Source organism: Hypanus sabinus, chromosome 2, assembly GCF_030144855.1.
Source record: "Hypanus sabinus isolate sHypSab1 chromosome 2, sHypSab1.hap1, whole genome shotgun sequence".
Lineage (NCBI taxonomy): Eukaryota > Metazoa > Chordata > Chondrichthyes > Myliobatiformes > Dasyatidae > Hypanus > Hypanus sabinus.
Window position 1 is genome coordinate 35,836,056 of NC_082707.1, and position 22,856 is coordinate 35,858,911.

Sequence of the window (22,856 nt, forward strand, 5' to 3'; positions counted from 1 at the left end):
TAGAACTGAGCACAGTACTCCCAAGGGGAGTCTGATTAAGGTCCCATATAGCTGTAACATTACCTCTTGGCTCTTAAACTCAATCCTACGGTTGATGAAGGCTAATGTGCCGTATGTCTTCTCAATGACAGAATCAACCTGCGTAGCTGCTTTGAGTATCCAATGGACTTGGACCCCAAGATCCCTCTGATCCTCCACACTGCCAAGAGTCTTACCAGTAATACTATATTCTGCCATCATCTGCCATGACCTTGATGATTGAACTACATATATTCTCTCATTACCAAGATTCTCTTCATCCATCTCCATAATATCGCCCACCTGCATACCTGTCTCAGCTCATCTTTTACTGACATTCTCACACATCTACAGACTTGCTTATTTTCCTGCCCCTGTAAACTTGAACTCATTTACATTTATCTCAACTAGCATGAGAGCTTATTTACCCAATTATCTCTGATAGCTTCCTGTTACTGTGTTTTCTTAAGTGTCATTTTGCCTTTATTTCAGTAAAGAAATCTTTAAAAATGAATTAATTTGACTTACTTAAATTGATTACATTCCAGATGTGGGATGCAGTTAATGGGAAGTGCGTAGCAACTTTGTCTGGGCATGAAGATGAAGTACTTGATGTTTGCTTTGATTACACAGGACAGCTTATAGCAACTGCATCGGCTGATGGTAGGTTTACTAGCAGTCCATAAAAGGGCCTATTTGTGTACAGTGCCTTTTCCATCCCTGCTACATGTCCTCATGTTTATATGCTGATATGATTTCCCCCACTTTTAATAAAAATGCTCTGAAGTATACTCAATTATTATAATAGCAGCTGTTGAAAACATTCTTTTATTACATTTGAATTAATCTCTCCCTTACAAAGATTTTAACATATGCCTCAGGACATTCATTAATCATATGATTGATATAACTTCAAGAGGTTCTGTTGTACTGAGTTGACCCTTAGTCAATGAGCAGAATCAATGTGTGATGACGCATCCTTTGATTCTTCCAGATATAACTTGCTGTTAGTTTACATTAATGATTTTACATCATTAGTACTTCAACATAGTGAGTTTATGTGGAATCAGCGAGTAAGAGGTTATTTTACTAAAGAAATGCAGAAAAGTATTTTAGAAAGCATACGGGGTAATGCAAAAGGATAGGCAGGAAGGTAAGGGAGGTAGGGTAACACTCTTACATAAGAGTGAGATCAGGGAGATAGTGAGAGGTAATATAAGATCCAAGAGCAGAATGTTGAATCCATCTTGGTAGAGATTAGGAATAGTAAAAAGAGAAAAAAATCTGGTGGGAGCAGTCTATAGGTCACCAAATAATATTACAGAGGCACAGGCAATAAATCAAAAAATATCTAATGTATGTAAGAATAATGACTGCTATCATGGGGCTTTAACTTGCACAAAGATTAGATGAATCAAGTAGGTTGAGGCAGTCTTGTGAAGACTTCACAGAATCCATCCAAGAGTAGCCAAGCATAGACTGGGAGCATAGGCTATATGGTGGGATAATTGAGGAACGGTGGAAGACCTTCAAAGAGATATTTTACAGCATTCAAAATAAAAGTATATTCCATTTAAAAGCAAGGACAGTAATGATGGAGAAAGCCCAGGGAGAATATATTATGAAAGAAAATTACACAAAATATAAGAACAGAGAGTAAAAGTTTTCATCATTATATAAAGTGGAAAAGGATGGCTAAAGTGAACTTAGCTCCTTTGGAAGATAAGAAAGGGGAATTAATATTGGGTAATGCAGAAATGTCAGAAGTTTTGGGCAACTATTTTGTGTTGGAATTCAGTACCTGATGGTACTGAGGAAATGACAGAAGTTATAGTACGGGCAATAATGATAATTTAAGAAAATTCTCTTGCCTCTTAGGCAGGCCCCAGCGGGTTGGCTTACAGCAAATATCACACCGCAGTTTTTAAAAAATTGTAGGCAAAAAGCAGGTAACCATAGGCCAGTTAGCTTACCATCTGCAGCTAGGAAAATGCTTGAAATTATCACAAAGGAATAAATAATGAGACATCTAAATAGAAGTGGTTCTATCAGGCAGACACAGCATGGATTCAGGAAGGACAGTTTGCTTGACAAACTCACTGCATTTCTTTGAGGATATAATGAACACAGTGAATAGAGGGGAACAGGTGGATGCTATATACTTGGATTTCCAGAAAGCTTTTGATGAGGTGCTGCATAAAAGACTTATCCATAAGATAAAGATGCATAGGCAAGAGAAAATCTGCAGATGCTGGAAATCCAAGCAACACACAAAATGCTGGAGGAAGTATGCAGGCCAGGCAGCATCTTGCTGAAGGGTCTTGACCCAAAACGTCTTTGAAAGATGCAGAGCATTGGGAATAATATATTAGCTTGGATAGAGAATTGGTTAACCAATGGAAAGCAGAGAGTTGAGATAAATGGGTGATTTAATCAGTAAGCAGTCAGTGGTGAACAGACTGCTACAGGGGTTTTTGCTAGGCCTGCAATTGTTCACAATATACATTAATAATTTGGAAGCAGGGACCCTATCTACGTTTGCTCATGATGTTAAATTGAATAGAAAAGCAAATTGTGCAGAGGATGCTGAGTGTCTAGAGAGAAAGATATAGATAGGCTAAGTGAATGGCAAGGGGTCTGGTAGAAGGAATACAATGATGGTAAATGTGAGGTCATCCACTTTTCAAGGAAAATTACAGTATCAGACTATTATTTAAATGTTGAAAGATTGTAGCATGCTGTTGTGTAGAGGGACTTGGGAATGCTTGTGCATGAATTACAAAAATGTTGATTTGAAGATGCAACAAGTTATCAAGAAGGCAAATGGAATGTTGGCTTTCATTGTCAGAGAGTTTGAATTTAAGAGAAGGAAGGTTATGATGCAACTGTGTAGAGTATTAGTGAGGCTGCACCGAGATTACTGTGGGCAGTTCTGGTCTTCTTATTGGAGAAAATATATATGGTACTAGCTTTGGAGACGTGGCAGAACAAGTTCACCAGGCTAAACACAAAACACTCTGCAGATGCTGGGGTCAAAGCAACAAGCTCCTGGTGCTGCCTTCTCTACATTGGTGAGACCCAATGCAGATTGGGGGGCCGTTGCTACCCACTTCAACTCTGCTTCACATTCCTATTTGGATATGTCCATACATGGCCTCCTTTACTGCCATGATGAGGCCAAACTCAGGTTGGAGGAGCAACACCTCATATACTGTCTGGGTAGCCTCCAGCCCCTCGACATGATCATTGAATTCTCCAACTTCCGGTAATTCCCTCCCCCTCCCTTCCCCCATCCCAGTTTCCCTCTGCCTCCTCCTCTAGCTGCCTTTCGCCACCTTCATGGTTCCACCTCTTTCTACTACCCATAGTGCTTTCCCCTTACATTCCTTCTTCACCATTCCTGCCTATCCCCTCCCTCTTCCCCTCCCCACCCCTTGATCTTTCCTGTTATTGGTTTTTCACCTGTCACCTACCAGCCTTCTCCTTCCCACCCTCCCTCCACCTTCTTTATAGGACTGCTGTCCCCTCCCTCTTCAGTCCTGATGAAGGGTCTCGGCCCAAAACGTTGACTGTTCATTTCCATGGATGTTTCCCGACCTGCTGAGTTCCTCCAGCGTGTTGTATGTGTTGCTTAGTTTCACCAGGCTGATTCTGGTGATGAGGATTTAGCCTTTGAGGCTGTATTGAATCACTTGGAACTATACTGCCTGGAATTCAGAGGAATGAGAGGGGGTCTTTTAAAAACATATTAAGTTATGAAAGGGATAGGTAAGATAGAGGCAGGAAAGTTATTTTCATTGATAAGAGGACATAGCTTCAAGATTTCTGGGAGTAGATTTAGGGTGGAGATGAGGAGGAGCTGCTTTTCCCAGAGAGTAGAAAATCCATTGACTTCTCTGCCCAGGAAAGCAGTAGAGGCCACCTCATTAACTATATTTAAAACACAGTAGGGGAATTAAAGATTATGGGAAAAAATGGATAGGTTGGGCTGAATCTATGGCTAGATCAGCCATAATCTTATTGAATGGCCTTGTATTTCTTATGTTGTTGTGGACTAAACATGCTTTTTCTTAGTGGCTGCTGATAAGAACATTTCATTAAATGGAATCAAATGAATAGCTCACGAACCCCTTTTTTGGAGCTGAAGTGATTTTAACCTTGTGCACGCTGAAACATAATATTTTCACGTATTTCCCATCAAAATTTTTAATGTGATACTGTTACAAGCTTTAATAATGGCAGGAATTAGTGAAGAAAAGGCCTTTTGCGTATAAGATGTATAATCCTAGTCTACTAGGCATGATGACTTCAGTTTTGTGCACAATAGAATTTCACAGCTGGTGGACCTAATCCAAAATAAGTACAAACTCTGCATACCACATTGTTTTAAAGTTCAAAGTAAATTTATTGTCAAGGTAAATATATGTCACCATATACTATACAGCCCTGGTGAGTCACTTTCTTGTGGGCATACTCAGTGAATTCAAGAACCATAGTAGAATCAATGAAGGACAGTGAACATACTTTTCGTTGTGGAAAAGACAATAAACTGTGCAAATTTTAAAGGAAAAAGGAAGTAATATAAATAAATAAATAAACAATAAATACCCAGAACATGAGATAAAGGGTTCTTGAAAGTGAGACGATAGATGGTGGGAACAATTCAGTGATGATGCAAGTGAAGTTGAGTGATGTTATCCCACTGGTTCAAGAGCCTGATGGTCGAAGGATAATAACTGCTCTTGAATCTGGTGGTGTGAGGCCTGAGGCTCCTGTACCTTTTTACTGATGGCAGCAGTAAGAGTGAATAACCTGGGCATTGAGTGTCTCTGATGATGGTGCTACTTCCCTGCAGCAGTGCTCCATGTAGATGTGCTAAATGCTGGGGTTAAAACACCTTTTCAGTTTTGCATACTGAATACGTATTTTTGAAACTGTATTCTTTTCTGTGCAGCCTGATCCAAACTGGCAGGTTTTAAGCAGGGTCAGGATGAAAACAATGGTTTTCTAATTCCTGCTGGGATTACACATCTAGGAAATTAAGGGATGATTTGATTTAAAGGGTTTCAATATAAAATAAAGATTGTCTTGATGTTCATTAATTAGCTGAACTGTTTTCTGGTTATTTAGGACACTATGTTATTATTGAAAATTACAAACTTTTCAAGGATGAAGTTATAAAAGAATTGCTCAAACAAAAATAATGTCAGAAGATGATAAATTCTTTCTGATAACTGTTGATGCTGGCTGCTTGTTTACATTGAAAGCTCAGATTGATCTCTGTTTTCAGGGGTGCTGAGGAAAGTGGGGCATGGTCTTATTTGCACATCTGCTGTGATCTTATGACATGATAGAACAGGTTCATGCTCCCTGTGCACATATTTTGAGCTAGTGGTAAAGATATTACCAGCCAGCAAATTCAACAGGATAAGTTTCAGAATTTTTAATCTATAACTGTATAGGGTTTAATTTTTTAATTTTTGTTTGGAGATACAAACAAAATCTCTTGGGCTCTTTCAGCCCATTGAGCCTGTGCCATCCTGTTACACCCGCATAAGCAATTAACCTACTAACCTGTATGTCTTTAGAATGTGGGAGGAAACCAGAGCTCCCGTAGGAAGCCCACACGGTCATGTGGATAACATGTGAACTCCTTACACACAGTATTGGGAATTGAACCCCAATCACTGGCGCTATTATAACATTACACTAACTGTTTGGCTACTGTGCATTCCCAAGTGCCCTTTACCACTTGAGTAGGAAAATGGTAGAATTATGTGATGAATGGAACAACATATTTGTATGAATATCATATTAGTTAACTGAAAAGTAATAAAAACAAACTGGAATAAAGAAACATAAGATTCTGGAGCCCAGGCCAGGACAGGCAATGTAAAGAGAAGCACTAATGTTTCTGGTCCAGGGTAGTGAAGATTTTTAAATCTGGTGTTAATTGATTCTCTATGTATAGATGCAGTCTGTTCTGCTGAGCATTTTCAGCATTAAAATAAAATCTGATCAGCTCCCTAAAATTATGCAAGTTAAATGAAGAATAACTGATATGCAATATAGATGGCCCAAACAGCATTAACTGTTAATGCATTTTAATTTTCACTTCAATTACATCACTTAATTATTTAAAAAGTCTATAAAAAGTGATATAATTATTCAGAATTTAATAACCCTATTAAAAAAGTAAATCATTATTTAAATATTTCAGTTTACGAAGTGAATGTAGCTTGGTAAATTTAATTATAATGTTACACCAAGTATCTTTGCTTTTGATATTATGAAGTTGTGGCTGAGGATTATTTGAAGAATAATTAAGAAATCTTTGAGAGGATTACAACAAACCTGACTACATTTCAAAAAGTTGGTTTAAAGGGAATTAATGTATCTTCAGATTGTGATACCTTCACATGAATGTATATCCAACTTTCTTTCATTTAGTAGCTCTTACATCCACAGTGATGAAGTGTTTTAAGAGGCTAATGATGAAACATATCAACTCCTGCCTGAGAAGCGACTTGTATCTGCTCCAATTTACCTACTGGCACAACAGGTCTCACTCAACATCTGGACAGGAAGGATGCATACATCAGGATGCTCTTTATCAATTACAGCTTCGCATTCAATACTATCATCCCATCAAAAATAATCAATAAGTTTCAAGATCTTGACCTCAAAACCTCCTGTGCAATTAGATCCTCAATTTCTTCACAGTCAGTTCAGATTGGCAACCACATCTCCACAATCTCCATCAATTCAAGCGTACCACAACGCTGTGTGCCTAGCCCCCTGTTCTTCTCGTTTTATGGTTATGACTGTGTGGCTAAGCACAGCTCCAAACCGTATTCAAGTCTGGTGATGACATCAGTGTCTTAGGCCGAATCAAAGCTGGTGACAAATTACTTACTCAATTTCAGTAAGACCAAGGAGCTAATTATTGACTTCAGGAGGAGAAAACCAGAGGTCTCTGAGCCATTCCTCATTGAAGAATCAGAGGTGGAGAGGGTCAGCAACTTTAAATTCCTCAGTGTTAGCATTTTGGAGGACCAGTCTTAGGCCTAACACATAAATTCAGTTATAAGAAAACAAGGTAGCACCTCTACTTCCTTAGCAGTTTGCGAAGATTCAGCATGATATCTAAAAGTTTGGCAAACTTCTATGGATGTGAGGCAGAGCATATAATGGCTGGCTGTATCACAGCCTGGTATGGAAACACCCATGACCTTAAATGGAAAATCCTACAAAAAGTAGCATATACAGCCAGTCCATCATGGATAAAGCCCTCCCACCACTGAGCACATCTACACAGTGTGTTGCTGCAGGAAAGCTGCATCCATCATCAGGGACCCCCACCACCCAGGTCATGCTGTCTTCTCACTGCTGCCATCAGGAAGAAGGAACAGGAGCCTCAGGTCTCACACCACCAGGTTCAGGAACAGTTATTACCCCTCAGCCATCAGGCTCTCGGAGCAAGGAGATAACTTCACTTGCTCCATCATTGAAATGTTACTGCAACCTATGGACTTACTTTCAAGGACACTTCATCTCATAGTCTCAATACTTCTTGCTTACTTATTTATCATTATTATTTCTTTCTTTTGTATTTGCACAGTTTGTTGTCTTTTGAATGCCCAAGTTGGAGTGGTATTTTATTGATTCTGTTATGCTTATTATTCTATTATGGATTTATTAGATATGCCCACAAGAAAATTAATCTCAGGATAGCATATGATGACATATGTACTTTGATAATAAATTTACTTTGAGCTTTGAACATGTTGAATTGCCTAGTATCAGTTGCCCATCTGAAACCAGGATCAGGAAGCGTTCGTTCCCTGATAGATTCCAAATGTTGAGACTTTTTCAAGCTGTTTCTTACATCCATTTGTGGGAAGATCTTACGTCTTCACTGAGATTGTTTTCTGTATTTATGCCAGAAATGGTAATTTTTGTCATTATTTGCTTGAAGGCACTGCAAGAGTTTATAGTGCAGCCAGCCGCAAGTGTATGCTGAAGTTAAAATGTCATGAAGGAGAAATATCAAAGGTAAGTGTAGAAAAGTGTTTTAGAAAAGAGAATGACTATATTAAAGGTTACATTTACGTAGGATTTAGTTGAAGTTGAGTATAAAGCTGGCATAAATTTATCAGGCCATTTACTCTGAGCACTGCTCAGTAACCACAGTATGCCTATCTATTGTGGGATACGTAAAATGGTCTTTATTTCAGTACTAAACAGTCCTGCTCTTTCAACTTGTCCTTGAATACATTGATAACTGTGTTGATATTATTTCCCACACTCATGTAGAACTTAAAAATATCATTAAATTTTTTGCCTATTTCCTCCCTGCTCTCACATATACCTGATCGATTGTTGACTCTCCACAGCAGTGTCATTAAGTCATAAAGTCAGAGTACTACAGCATAGGTACCATCCCTTCTAGTCCATGTTTACCTGCTCTTCTGCTTAATCCCATCTTCCTGTGCCCAGACCATAGCCATCTATACCCCTCCCATCCATATACCTATCCAAACTAGCATCTATCACATACATTGGCAGCTAATTCCTTACTCACACCACCTCAGAGTTTTCCCTCAGATTTTCCTTAAGTATTTCACTTTTCACCCTAAACCTATGACCTCTATTGCCAGTCTCACCTGACTTGAGGGGAAAAAAGCCTGAATGTATTCACCCTGTATAACCTCCTTATAATCTTGTTTGCCTCTGTAAGATACTCCTCATTCTCCTGCACTCTAGGGAGTAAAGTCTTAACTAGTCAATCTTTCCCTATAACTCAAGTCCTCAAGTCCCAGCAGTATCCTTTTAAAATGTTGATCCATGGTCTCCTCTTTTGCCATGATGAGCACACTCTCAGGTTGGGGGAACAACACCTCCATATATGTAGCCTCCAAAGTGATGGCATGAACATTGATTTCTCCTTCACTTTATCTCTTATCTCTTTCTTTTTATCTCTTTTTTTCTCTTCCCTCTGTCTCCCCTCCATTTCAAAGCCCCCCCCCCCCAGGCCTCTTATCTCTTCTTCTCATCTGTCTAGCACCTCCCCCGGTTCCCCCTCCTCCTTCTCTTTCTCCCATGGTCCACTCTTCTGTCCTATCAGATCTCCCTTTCTCCAACCCTTTACCATTCCCACCCACCTGGCTTCACCTATCACCTTCTGCTTTAAGTTCCTCCTCTCTGCCCTCTTTTTCAAAGGTCCTTGTCTTCATCAACCTTCTTGGTAACCCTCTAGAAAAGCTCTTTAAGATTAGTTAGACATTCTTTGTTCCTGAATCATACTGACGGGATTCTTAACAGCACCTCCTGGATATCTGTTCTCATTCCTTCATCTCTCAGCCAGAACAAGAATGTTTCTCTTTGTCCCTACCTTTTACCCCAAGAGCTTCCACATTTGATGGGCCATCATTCATAATTTTTGCCTCCTTCAGTGGGATTCCATTAGCAGATGTGTCTTTATCTCCATTTCACTTCCACACTTTCCTTTGTGATTCCATGGTCCTATGAATATCTTCCAAGTAGTCCCCAGAAATGCAACACCTGCCTATTTATCTCTTCCCTTCTCAGTATCTAGGGACCCAAATAGACCTTAACACAACAGATTCTGCAGATGCTTCAAATCCAGAGAAGTATACAGTATCCAAATGCTGATGAAAATGCACAGGTCTGGCAGCATCTTTGAAAGTGAATAAACTGTTGACATTTTCTGAGTTCTGATGTTGTGCTTCTCTTTTTTATACTTCGTTCATGTTTATTGTCATCAGACTGTACACAGATACAATCAAACAAAACAACTTCCTACAGACCATGATGCTACCCACAAAAGATATGTCACATAATGAGGCCCTCCGTTGTTTGGAGATAACCATGGATGTTATATCACGTAGCTGCCTACGTGATACACAAGCCAGGACAGCATGATATAGAGAGCAGAATGTTGCCCATGCAGCAGGCTACCCCTCTCCACGCAGATGAGGAACAGCAAAACTGAATCAGTTTTACACCAGTGGTGTTGCAGGGGTTGACTGTCAGCGTTGAACTCAATGAAGAACTGTTTCAGGGACTGCAGCTCTGGAGTTTGAATTCATTGAACTCAATGTAGAACTGTTTCAGGGACTCCAGCTCTGGAGTTTTCCTTGGGGTTTATACCGGAAGCCTTCCCCATGAGTGGGTATAGCTACAAGGCAGTGGAAGTTTGAGATCAGAGTTTTCCTTCTCCTAGATGAGCTGCCAACCATGGCTAATGAGCCCTATCTGCACACAGCACATAAAGTAAAATACTACTGCAAATAAGTTTTGACAATCCTCACTAAATGATACAGCCAACAGGACACACTAAATGGTGCTCCTGTTAGAATGGGGGTGGGGAGCCCTACACTTCCTCAGAAAGTATAGATGCAGCTGTGTCTTCTTGACTATTGAGGAGGTGTTTTAGGTCTAGGTTTAAGTGCAAATCAAGGAACTTTGTTCTCTTCATTCTCCCTGTAACAGAGTTATTAATGTGCAATGGAGAGTGGTCGACCTGCAGCTTCCTGAAGTCCACATTCATCTCTCTTGTCTTGTCCAGGTTGAGACTCAGGTTGTGAGGCACCAGTGCTCAGCCTGATTCTAACTACCAATTTTGAAAGTAATTATTATCTTGATAACCTTGGTCCATACTTTGTCAGAGACATTGCTTCTGTTCTTCCATTTCTCCCCATCTTCCAATTTAAAACAATTTGTTTTCTCACTTTTCTGGCTCCGATGAATGACCCTTGATTTGAAACATCAGCATTATTTCATATCTCCCTCTCCCTCAATCATATTGGTGCAAAATTTTCCATTTTTGTTTTAGATTTATTGCATCTGCAATGCTCTTTGATCCAAGTAATTTAATGATATTGTTGCTTTCTCCAGTGGCCTCCTTAATGATGATTTGGCCACTTGATCTGGTAGAGTCAGGGATAAATTAATTCATTTAAATCTGAATTTGCATTAATGTCTCAAAATAGCAGGAAACTGACCTTGCACCTGATACAGCTGTGCACCCTGAATAACGGAAGGTTGCTCTTGCCAAGATGATCTCTCAACACTTTTGGCAATTTGGCAGCTGTAGATTACATTGCAAAATTTCAAACTCAAGTGCTAATATCTGACAAGATAGACTGTTTATCTATATTGTCCCATCAGATTCTGACTGAGAAGACCAACTGTGCTTTTATTATGCCATAAATCAATGTTGTGAGCAGTTTCTCCTAGGAAATAATAACAAAATCAATTACTAACCATCAAAAATGATTTGAATTAATGGCAAGAGAGAAAAACCATCATAAGATAGGATGGCATAAAACTGTGTTTCAGTAAAACTGCTGTATGATTAACGTTTTTATTGCTTTCATATTTGCAGTGATGCAAATGTCTGTGTGATGAATTAATGGCATGTGAAACAGTTACATTAAATTTATTTAGTAATAGAGGATGAAGCGCATTTCATTAAAAATTTTATTTTCAAAATGACTGTTTCCATACTCTGTTTAATGAACATTTTGTAAAATTGCCTTGAAGCTTTAGAGCTATCTGACCTTGACAGAGTTTCAATTAAATCTTGAAGTCCAAAAACCTTAATTCCTACATGAATGAATTCCACAATTGAGTTCTGTGATATAAAATGTAGCATAGGGGTAAAGTAAGTTGGATATTCGATAGAAACTTTAAATCTTCCCTTTACAACTTACATGCATCTTAACTGAGTAAAATAAAATGGTCTTTATATTTATAATGAAACTAATGTTCCATTAGGCTTTAGTGTGTTATAATAAATTAACTTTTCTGTAATCTAAAGGGAATAATGGAAGAGTATACTGGAAGACAAGGTTAGCTGTTACTTTAAACAAAGTATGCAGGAGCTTCTTTATAAAACTTAATGGTAATTCTGACAAATGCTTCATCATTAAGTAAAGAAGGAATCATTTTATATATCATTTTAGTGATAAAACAGACCATTACAGCACAATACAGTCCCTTTTAACCAACACTTGGATCCTTCCCTTCCCTTCTATATAGTCCTCCATTTTTATATTATACATCTGCCTATCGAAGAGTTTCTTAAACACCTCTAATATATCTGTCTACCACCACCCCACTCACCCACCACTCTGTGAAAAGAACTTACCTCAGACATCATACCTATACTTTCCTCCAATTACCTTAAAATTATGCCCCCATATACTGGCCATTTCTGCCCTGGGAACAAGTCTTTGGTGACCTACTTTATCTGTGACTCTTCTTATCTTGTACACTTTCTATCAAGTCTTTCATGCTCTTTCACTCCAAAGAGCATAGCTCTAGCTTGCTTAACCTACCTGCATAACACATGCCCTCTAGTCCAGGCAGCATCCTAGTAAATCTCTTCTGCACTCTCTAAAGTTTGCACATGCTTCCTATAATGAGACTGGAACTGAACCAATATTCCAAGTGTGGTCTAACCTGGGTCGTATAGAACTGCAATATTACTTTGCGGCTCTTGAATTCAATCCTCTGATTAATGAAGGACAGCACACATACACCTTTTTAAAATAACAGATCAATTTGCATGGCACCTTTGGGAGATCTAAAGGCCGAGGACCCCAAAATCCCTCTGTTCCTCCACACTGCCAAGAATCCTGCCATTAACTCTGTATTCTGCCTTCAAGTTGACCTTCCAAAATGAATCACTTTACACTTTTTTGAGTTGAGCTCCATCTGTCACTTCTTAGCTCAGTCAATATCACACTGCAAGCTACAAAAACCCTTCATACCATCACATCTCCACCACCCTTCCAGTTCCTCATCCTTCATGATAATGAAGTCTATATTTTAACTATTTTAACCAATAGTCCTAAAGACTTTGAGCAATTCTAGTGATGTGAATGCAGTATTCTAATGATACAATGTTTTTGTCAGATTTGTTTCAATCCACAGGGTAGTCGTATTCTTACAGGCAGTTCTGATAAGACAGCCAGGCTATGGGATCCTCGCACAGGCCAATGCCTTCAGGTGCTGGAAGGCCATACCGATGAAATTTTCTCATGTGCTTTTAACTATGAGGGAAATACCATCATCACAGGTACTGTAATGAAACAGGTTATGGACCATAGAAAACCAAGTATTTTTTTCCCACAAGATGATAGAAGCATATTCTATCATCTCTCTGTGAAGCATATTCAAATGTCTGGTTGGTATATAGATGAGAAAGAAAAATGAGAAGGTTGTGCAGTAAAGTGACAAATGTATGTAAATAATTTGGAGTATTGTGTGCAGTTTTGGTCACCTATCTACAGGAAAGATGCAAACAACGTTGAAAGAGTACAGAAAAAAAAAATTACAAGGATGCTGCTGGGTCCGGAGGACCTGAGTTATAAGGAAAGATTGAATAGATTAGGACTGTATTCTTTAGAATGCAGAAGACTGAGAGGAGATTTGATAGAGATATACAAAATTATGAAGGGTATAGATAGGGTAAATGCAAGCAGGCTTTTTCCACTGAGGTTAAGTGGGACTACAACAAGAGATCATGGGTTAAAGGTGAGAAATTTAAGGGGAATATGAGGGGAAACTTCTTCATTCAGAGGGTCATAAGAGTGTGGATTGAGCTGCCAGCACAAGTGGTGCATGTGAGCTCAATGTCAATGTTTAAGAAAAGTTTGGATAGGTACATGGATAGTAGGGGATATGGAGGGCTATGGGCGCAGTGCAGATTGATGGGAGTGGGCAGTTTAAATGGTTTTGGCATGGATTAGATGGGCTGAAGGGCCTGTTCCTGTGCTATACTTTTCTATGACTCTGTGGCTCTTTTAAAGTGCTGAAAAAAGCATTGGAGGCCAAATTACCTCTTTTGATATATGATGCTGTGATTAATTGTATTTTTTCCCTTCACTTTATCTAATTGGAAAATTCTTTATTAGCTCAGTTTATAATTCTTTATTGTACAGCTAGATGCAAAAATGATCAATGTTTAAATGGTTGAGGCTGAGATACATCCAAGGATGTGCTGGGGCACATCATCAGTGATGTAACATGGGATCATTGGGTGATTTGGGTCTTTCGACATCAGTCACCCTCACTCAGGTGACCCTGCCAGGGTTCATCAAGCCCTGGCTTGTGTCCCAGCAGCATTGGTCCAAGGTTCACATCTCTTAATCCATAGTCATCTAGAGGCACGCTCAGCAGCCTCTGTGAAGGTCTTGATGGATCTTCTTTTTGCAGCCTTTGTAATGCCACTGAGAGAGGAGGTTCCACAGAGTGAGCAGCCAGTAAAATCTCCACCTCTATAGGCTCACAATGTACCCTTCACCCCTGTCTCTGGGACTGCTCTACCAGCTCCTAGTATTCAGCCTTACATTCAAACACCTCCTCAATATGATCTTCCCAAAACACTGTCAGTTCTACCATGACCAATTGCTTGGAGGTTTCTGTCAGAATAACCATGGCAGGTTTCATTGATGATGATGTGATGAAGTAAGTGAACTTTAATGGTTTGCCAAGATTGACTTTCAGTTGCCAGTCAGATGCCATGGCAAGCAAGCCTGATGTTGACCTGGGCTGAGCCTATGGTTGGTCTCCAGCTTTGACAAAGGTTATGGGCTTTTTGGGTTGGTGGAGGTGCTTATAGTTGTTAATGACTGAGGTCATGGTGCCAGGAGTAGCAGCCTTCTCCAAAGGCTTTTGAGCAGCTGATGAGGACGTGTTCCGGGGTCCCTCTGCCAAGGTGGAGGACACAATGGTGCCCTGCTTAGATTTTAGTTGGGCTATTTGCAACCATACTTAATTATCCTTCATTGGTGTAACTTTAGCTATAATTATTCTTGATTGAGGTGGCAATTGATCTAACCCAAGTTTGTGAAGTGAATAGACCAGTATGTTGAAACATACGTATTTCATCTGTATGTGAAATCAATATATTAGATCAATTGGAAAAGTGTATTATGTATGATATTTTTGACCTCTCGTTTTCTCACAGTACAAGATAATTTTTTTTTGTCATAAAATAGGAAGCAAGGATAACACTTGTAGGATATGGCGCTAAATGAAGATGAAATTATTAAAGCTAAGACTGAATTTATACTGAACATCCTTTAGAAGTAAGTGAATTAGTATTGTTCTCTAAGTGAAAACAGTATTTCAGACATTCATTGGCACATTCAATACATTTTTTATATTATACTAAAGCTCATTGCCAACTGGTGATAATCTGGATAGGTCAACTCGTCAATGAAATGTCTTATAGTATGTGCTGCTCTTTGGACTGCTTCAATGCATGTAAGAATACAGCAATACTTTTTCTAACATAACTTTTGTTAAAAGAAGATTAAACATGATTTAAAAACAAAATACGGCAATGTTTTAATTCTTCTGAAATTTTGAAATACTTGAATTTGATTACTGTGAATTGTTGCATTGAAAACTTTTATAAAATAGCACAATTACACTGTCATACCACTTAAACATTTTGTTTGTTAACGAATAAAAATTTGATCGATGGGCTAAGAATTTCTTGATTTGTTTTTTGCTGTCTTTATTACGCTGTGCATAATGAAAATAATATATAATTAGAAGGTACATCCCACTGAGGCTTATTGTTATGAATATAGGTTCTAGAATAAACTTTGCTTGCCAACAATGGAAATTAAGAAGTTGCTGACTACCCCATGGTTTTCCCTGCCTTGAAAATACAGAAAGTCACAAGGAAATTTCTCAAATTTCATAGGATTGTATGTTTGTAACACTAACCTTTTGAAATACATTTAAAGGGAAATTGTTTAATGTGCTGAAGTGGAGGTTAAATTTTATTGATCCCTCTCACATACAGCATGGATCATGCAGAGTCACATAGCATGGTCATAAGCCCTTTAGTCTGCCATCTCCACTTGCCATCAAGCACCCATTCAGTGTCAATAACCTATTATGAATGTTCCTAGTCTTACTTCTAGTTAAAAAAAAACAAAAGACATATACAGTAGGTCTCTTCTCTTATTGCATGCTCTTTATAACGGGTAACTAAGTCAAGTTAATATTTGTCATTTCTGAAGAAGTTGTAGCTATACATTAGAAAGAATGAACTAAAATAGCTTACAGCTTTCGTATCCTCAGATTGCAGTTTTTTTTACAACTCAAAGTATATTTTGTTATTCTGAAGGACACATGGAAGCTAATGTGACTACAGGAGTCTCCTGCAGCTAACACTGTGACCATGGCTAGATAATCTGTTTTACTGATTTTGATTGACAATCAATATTTGCCCTAAAACTATAGTGGGCATTTGTGACAAAACAAAAATTTTTATTTCCTATCTCCTACTTCATTTTCAAAGTTAGAGGTAGATCACTTCACCACCTTAGTCACTCCAGTTCATTTTAAGATTAAAGGTTAGCTTTATTTGTCATATGTACATTGAAACATACAGTGAAATGCGCCGTTTGTATCAATGACCAACAGAGTCCGAGGATTTGTCTATAAGTGTCCCTATGCTTGCAACGCCACCATAGCAGGCGTCCTAAACCATATGTCTTCGGAATGTGAGAGGAAATTGGAGCAGATGGAGGAAACCAACATGGTCACAGGGAGAAAGTACAAACTTTGTACTTGAGTGCCGTGAGTGTTGTGTAGGTCAGAGCAATTTGGTATTACTAGTTAAGGAAAATTTAAGAATCTACTACCTTGTATGTGTCTGGAGTCATACGTAGATCAGACTGAATGGCATTTTCCTTGAAGCATTTGACATTAAGTGTTATTTCATAAAGCAATTTAATAATTTCAGGGTTATCATTAAGGGTCCTATCCCCCAATTCAAGAATATTGAGTTTAGTTTCCGCAGATGTCTTGGTGGGTTTTGAACTTTTACTTCCAGATTTTTGGCTTGTATTTGTTAACTATGATACTTCCATTTCTAGTGTCATTGCATAATCAGAGTGAATAATGCAGTGAAATTAATAAGTGAAAGAAATAAATGTTTTGGACCAAGACCCTTCATCAGGACTGGAAAAAAAGATCAGAAAAAGAAGGTAGTAGGCTATAGGTGAAACCAGAGGTCGTGGTATATGTTGGTACCAACGACGTAGGAAAGAGAAGGCAGGAGGTCCTGAAAACAGACTACAGGGAGTTAGGAAAGAAGCTGAGAAGCAGGACCTCAAAGGTAGTAATCTTGGGATTATTGCCCATGCTACACGACAGTGAGTATAGGAATAGAATGAGGTGGAGGATAAATGCGTGGCTCAGGGATTGGAGCAGAGGCAGTGATTCAGGTTTCTGGATCATTGGGACCTCTCTTGGGGAAGGCGTGACCTATACAAAAAGGACAGGTTGCACTTGAATCCGAGGGGAACCAATATCCTGGCAAGGAGATTTGCTAAGGCTATTGGGGAGAATTTAAACTAGAATTGCTGGGGGGGGTGGGAACTGAATTGAAGAGAGGGAGGAACGGGTAGTTTGCTCACAAATAGAGAAAGCTTGTAGGCAGTGGGAGAGGGAGAATAGGGAGGTAATAGAGAAGGGGTGCGCTCAGACTGATGGTGTGAGATATGTCTATTTTAATGCAAGAAGCATCATGAACAAGGTGGATGAGCTTAGAGCGTGGATCAGTACTTGGAGCTTTGATGTGGCCATTACAGAGACTTGGATGGTTCAAAGGCAAGAATGGTTAGGCTGAGTGCCGGGTTTTAGATGTTTCAGAAAGGACAGGGAGGGATGCAAAAGGTGGGGGTGTGACACTGTTCATCAGAGATAGTGTCACGGCTGCAGAGGAGGAGGAAGTCATGGAGGGGTTGTCTACAGAGTCTCTGTGGGTGGATGTTAGGAACAGGAAGGGGTCAATAACTCTACTGGGTGATTTTTATAGATCACCCAATAGTAACAGGGACATCGAAGAACAGATAGGGAGACAGATTCTGGAAAAGTGTAATAATAGCAGGGTCATGGTGGTGGGAGATTTTAATTTCCCAAATATTGATTGGCATCTTCCTAGAGCAGGGGGTTTAGATGGAGTGGAGTTTGTTAGTTGTGTTCAGGAAGGTTTCCTGACACAATATGTAGTTAAGCCTACAAGAGGAGCGGCTGTACATGATCCGGTATTGGGAAATGAACCTGGTCAATAGACAATAGACAGTAGGTGCAGGAGTAGGCCATTCGGCCCTTCTAGCCAGCACCACCATTCACTGTGATCATGGCTGATCATACACAATCAGTATCCTATTCCTGCCCTCTCCCCATATCCCTTGACCCCGCTATCTATAAGAGCTCTATCTCACTCTCTCTTGAATGCATCCAGGGACTTGGCCTCCACTACCTTCTGGGGTAGAGCATTCCACATATCCACCACTCTCTGGGTGAAAAAGTTTTTCCGCATCTCTGTTCTAAATGGCATACCCCTTATTCTTAAACTGTGGCCTCTAGTTCTGGACTCACCCATCAGCGAGAACCTGCTTCCTGCCTCCAGTGTGTCCAATCCCTTAATAATCTTATATGTTTCAATTAGATCCCCTCTCATCTTTCTAAATTCCAGTGTATACAAGCGCAGTCGCTCCAATCTTTCAACATATGACAGTCCCGCCATTCAGGAATTAACCTTGTGAACCTACGCTGCACTCCCTCAATAGCAAGAATGTCCTTCCTCAAATTTGGAGACCAAAACTGCACACAATTCTCCAGGTGGGGTCTCACCAGGGCCCTGTACAGAAGGACCTCTTTACTCCTATACTCAATTCCTCTTGTTATAAAGGCCAGCATGCCATTAGCTTTCTTCACTGCCTGCTTGCTTTCATTGACTGATGTACAAGAACACCTAGATCTCGTTGTACTTCCCCTTTTCCTAACTTGACTCCATTTAGATAGTAATCTGCCTTCCTGTTCTTGCCACCAAAGTGGATAACCTCACATTTATCCACATTAAACTGCGCCTGCCATACATTTGCCCACTCACCCAACCTGTCCAAGTCACTCTGCATTCTCATAACATCCTCTTGACATTTCGCACTGCCACCCAGCTTTGTGTCATCAGCAAATTTGCTAATGTTACTTTTAATCTCTTCATCTAAATCATTAATGTATATTTTAAACAGCTGCAGTCCCAGCACTGAACTTTGCGGTTCCCCACTGGTCACAGCCTGCCATTCCGAAAGGGACCTGTTAATCACTACTGTTTGTTTCCTGTCAGCCAGCCAATTTTCAATCCATGTCAGCACTCTGCCCCCAATACCATGTGCCCTAATTTTGCCCACTAATCTCCTATGTGGAACTTTATCAAAAACTTTCTGCAAGTCCAGGTACACTACATCCACTGGCTCTCCCTTGTCCATTTTCATAGTTACATCCTCAAAAAACTCCAGAAGATTAGTCAAGCATGATTTTCCCTTCATAAATCCATGCTGACTCGAACTGATCCTTCTACTGCTATCCAAATGTGTCGTAATTTCCTCTTTTATAATTGACTCCAGCATTTTTCCCACCACTGACGTCAGGCTAACCGGTCTATAATTCCCTGTTTTCTCTCTCCCTCCTTTCTTGAAAAGTGGGACGACATTAGCCACCCTCCAATCAGCAGGAACTGTTCCTGAATCTATAGAACATTGGAAAATGATTACCAATGTGTCCACGATTTCTAGAGCCACCTCTTTAAGTACCCTGGGATGCCGACCATCAGGTCCCGAGGACTTATCAGCCTTCAGACTCAACAGTCTATCCAACACCGTTTCTTGCCTAATACAAATTTCCTTCATTTCATCCTTTACCCTAGTTCCTTTGGCCACTATTGCATCTGGAGATTGTTTGTGTCTTCCCTAGTGAAGACAGATCCAAAATACCTGTTCAACTCGTCTGCCATTTCCTTGTTCCCCATAATAAATTCACCCGTTTCTGTCTTCAATGGTCCAATTTTGGTCTTAACTATTTTTTTGCTATTCACATACCTAAAGAAGCTTTTACTATCTTCCTTTATATTCTTGGCTAGTTTACCTTCGTACCTCATTTTTTCTTGGCGTATTGCCTTTTTTGTTACCTTCTTTTGCTCTTTAAAAGCTTCCCAGTCCTCCGGTTTCCTGCTCATCTTTGCTATGTTATACTTCTTCTCTTTTATTTTTATACTACCCTTTACTTCCCTTGTCAGCCACGGCCACCCTTTACTTCCCTTAGGATCTTTCTTCCTCTTTGGAATGAACCAATCCTGCACCTTCTGCATTATTCCCAGAAATACCTGCCATTGTTGTTCCACTGTCTTCCCTGCTAGGGTATTGTTCCATTGAACTTTAGCTAGCTCCTCCCTCATAGCTCCATAGTTCCCTTTGTTCAACTGTAATACTGACACATCTAATTTTCCCTTCTCCTTCTCAAATTGTGGGTTAAAACATATCATATTATGGTCACTAACTCCTAATGGTTCCTTTACCTCGAGGTCCCTGATCAAATCTGGTTCATTGCACAACACTAAATCTGGAATTGGCTTCTCCCTGGTAGGCTCCAGTACCAGCTGTTCTAAGAACCCACAAACTCCCTTTCTTGGGGTCCAGTATCATTCTGATTCTCCCAGTCTACCTGCATGTTGAAATCCCTCATGACAACTGTATCATTACTTTTGCAACATGCCAATTTTAACTCTTCATTCAACTTACACCCTACATCCAGACTGCTGTTTGGGGGCCTGTAGATAACTCCCATTAGGGTCTCTCTACCCTTAGAATTTCTCAGTTCTATCCATACTGACTCTACATCCCCTGATTCTATGTCAGATGTCAGGTCTCTCGGTGGGAGAGCAGTTTGAAGATAGTGATCATAATTCTATCTCATTTACCATAGCATTGGAGAGGGATGGGAACAGACAAGGTAGGAAAGTGTTTAATTGGAGTAAGGGGAAATATAAAGCTATCAGGTAGGAACTTGGAAGTAAAAATTAGGAACAGATGTTCTCAGGGAAATGTACAGCAGAAATGTGGCAGATGTTCAGGGGATATTTGTGTGACGGATGTTCAGGGGATATTTGTGTGACGTTCTGTATAGGTATGTTCCAGTAAGACAGGAAAAGGATGGTAGAGTACAGGAACCGTGGTGTATAAAGGCTGTTGTAAATCTAGTCAAGAAGAAAAGAAAAGCTTACAAAAGCTTGAAAAAAACCTGTAATGATAGAGATCTAGAAAATTATAAGGCCAGCAGGAAGGAGCTTAAGAATGAACCTACTGTTTTTAACTGGTTCTCCTCCATTATGTCCTGTTTAAGTTTGGAGAAGATTAGAAGCTGGACGTTTGACACATATTTTAACTTTGAGCAAGTCTGGCGACCTTTTATTCAATATTTTCATATGATTTAATTTTTTTAATTCTTTTTTATTTTTTTAAGGAAAAATTTTCCTTATCCGCGAAGGTTTGGAGGTGACTGGAAGGATGTTTTCTTTTTTCTTTTTTTCTAATTTTATCCTCAAATGGACTGCCCAATCTTTTCTTTTGTTTTTGTTTTAGGTTAGTTTAGCAGTTTTTTTCCCTCTTCTTATTAATAAAATTACCAGTCTTTTTTTTATGACTTGTCAAGAGCAGTTGTGGTTTCCTGTTTATATACTATATACAACAGCCTAACATTATATCTAATTGACCTTGACAGTATATATTTTTTGTTATTTTTATGTCTTTTGTATTATGTGTTTGCCAAAACTTATCCTCTGATTTGTAATTTTTCTCTGTTAGAAAATTAATTTTAAAAAAAAGAATGAAATTAGGAGAGCCAGAAGGGGCCATGAGAATGCCTTGGTGAGCAGAATTAAGGAAAACCTCAAAGCATTCTACAAGTGTGTGAAGAGCAAAAGGTTAATACGTGAGAGAATAGGACCAATCAAATGTGACAATGTAAAAGTGTGTATGGAACCAGAGAAGATAGCAGAGGTACTTAATGAATGCTTTGCTTCAGTATTCACTATGGAAAAGGACCCTAGTGATTGTACGGATGACTTACAGAGGAAGCTTGACCATGTAGATATTAAGAAAGAGGATGTGCTGGAGCTTTTGGAAAGCATCAAGTTGGATAAGTCACCAGGACTGGATGAGATATACCCCAGGCTACTGTGGGAGGCAAGGGAGGAGATTGCTGATCTTCTGGCAATGATCTTTGCATCATCAATGAAGACAGTTGAGGTTCTGGAGGATTGGAGGGTTGCAGATGTTGTTCCCTTATTCAAGAAAGGGAGTAGAGATAGTTCAGGAAATTATAGACCAGTGAATTTTACTTCAGTGGTTGGTACGTTGATGGCGAAGATCCTGAGAGGCAGGATTTATTAACATTTGGAGAGGCATAATATGATTAGGAATAGTCAGCATGGCTTTGTGAAAGGCAGGTCATGCCTTATGAGCCTGATTGACTTTTTTGAGGATGTGACTAAATACATTGATGAAGGTAGAGCAGTAGATGTAGTGTATATGGATTTCAGCAAGGCATTTGATAAGGTACCCCATGCGAGGCTTATTGAGAAAGTAAGGAGGAATGGGATCTAAGGAGACATTGATTTGTGGATCCAGAACTGGCTTGCTCACAGAAGGCAAAGAGTGGTTGTAGACGGTCATATTCTGCATGGAGGCCAGTGCCTCAGGGATCTGTTCCGGGACCCTTCTCTTCGTGTTTATTATAAATGACCTGGATGAGGGAGTGGAGGGATAGGTTAGGAAATTTGCTGATGACACAATGGTTGGGGGTGTTGTTGTGTGAGTGAAATCACCGAAGTGAGAGTTATTAGTGCATACAAAGCAGCTTCTTTATTCCACAAAAACAGGTACAGCAGGTATCGGTGGAAAGGTCTGCTGACCCAACTTGGGGCTTGATCTTTATTTGCT

The 22,856-nt window shown here is 39.6% G+C and overlaps 1 protein-coding gene across 4 annotated transcripts in view; it reads left to right on the forward strand.

Moving 5' to 3' along the window:
* The window catches only part of daw1 (dynein assembly factor with WDR repeat domains 1), an 89,979-nt gene that overhangs the window by 40,659 nt on the left and 26,464 nt on the right, over positions 1-22,856 (forward strand). For 3 of the 4 annotated variants that reach the window (XR_009506758.1, XR_009506759.1, XR_009506757.1), the window contains exons 10-13: positions 567-681; positions 7,997-8,073; positions 12,964-13,126; positions 15,051-15,140. Coding sequence is in view for 1 of the 4 variants with exons in the window: in XM_059944055.1 (XP_059800038.1) it covers positions 567-681; positions 7,997-8,073; positions 12,964-13,126; positions 15,051-15,085 (390 nt within the window). In the remaining 3 variants the exon portion in view is untranslated. Of the gene's footprint in view, positions 1-566; positions 682-7,996; positions 8,074-12,963; positions 13,127-15,050; positions 15,538-22,856 lie in introns of those variants that run through there. The other variant, XM_059944055.1, reaches the window with a different exon arrangement.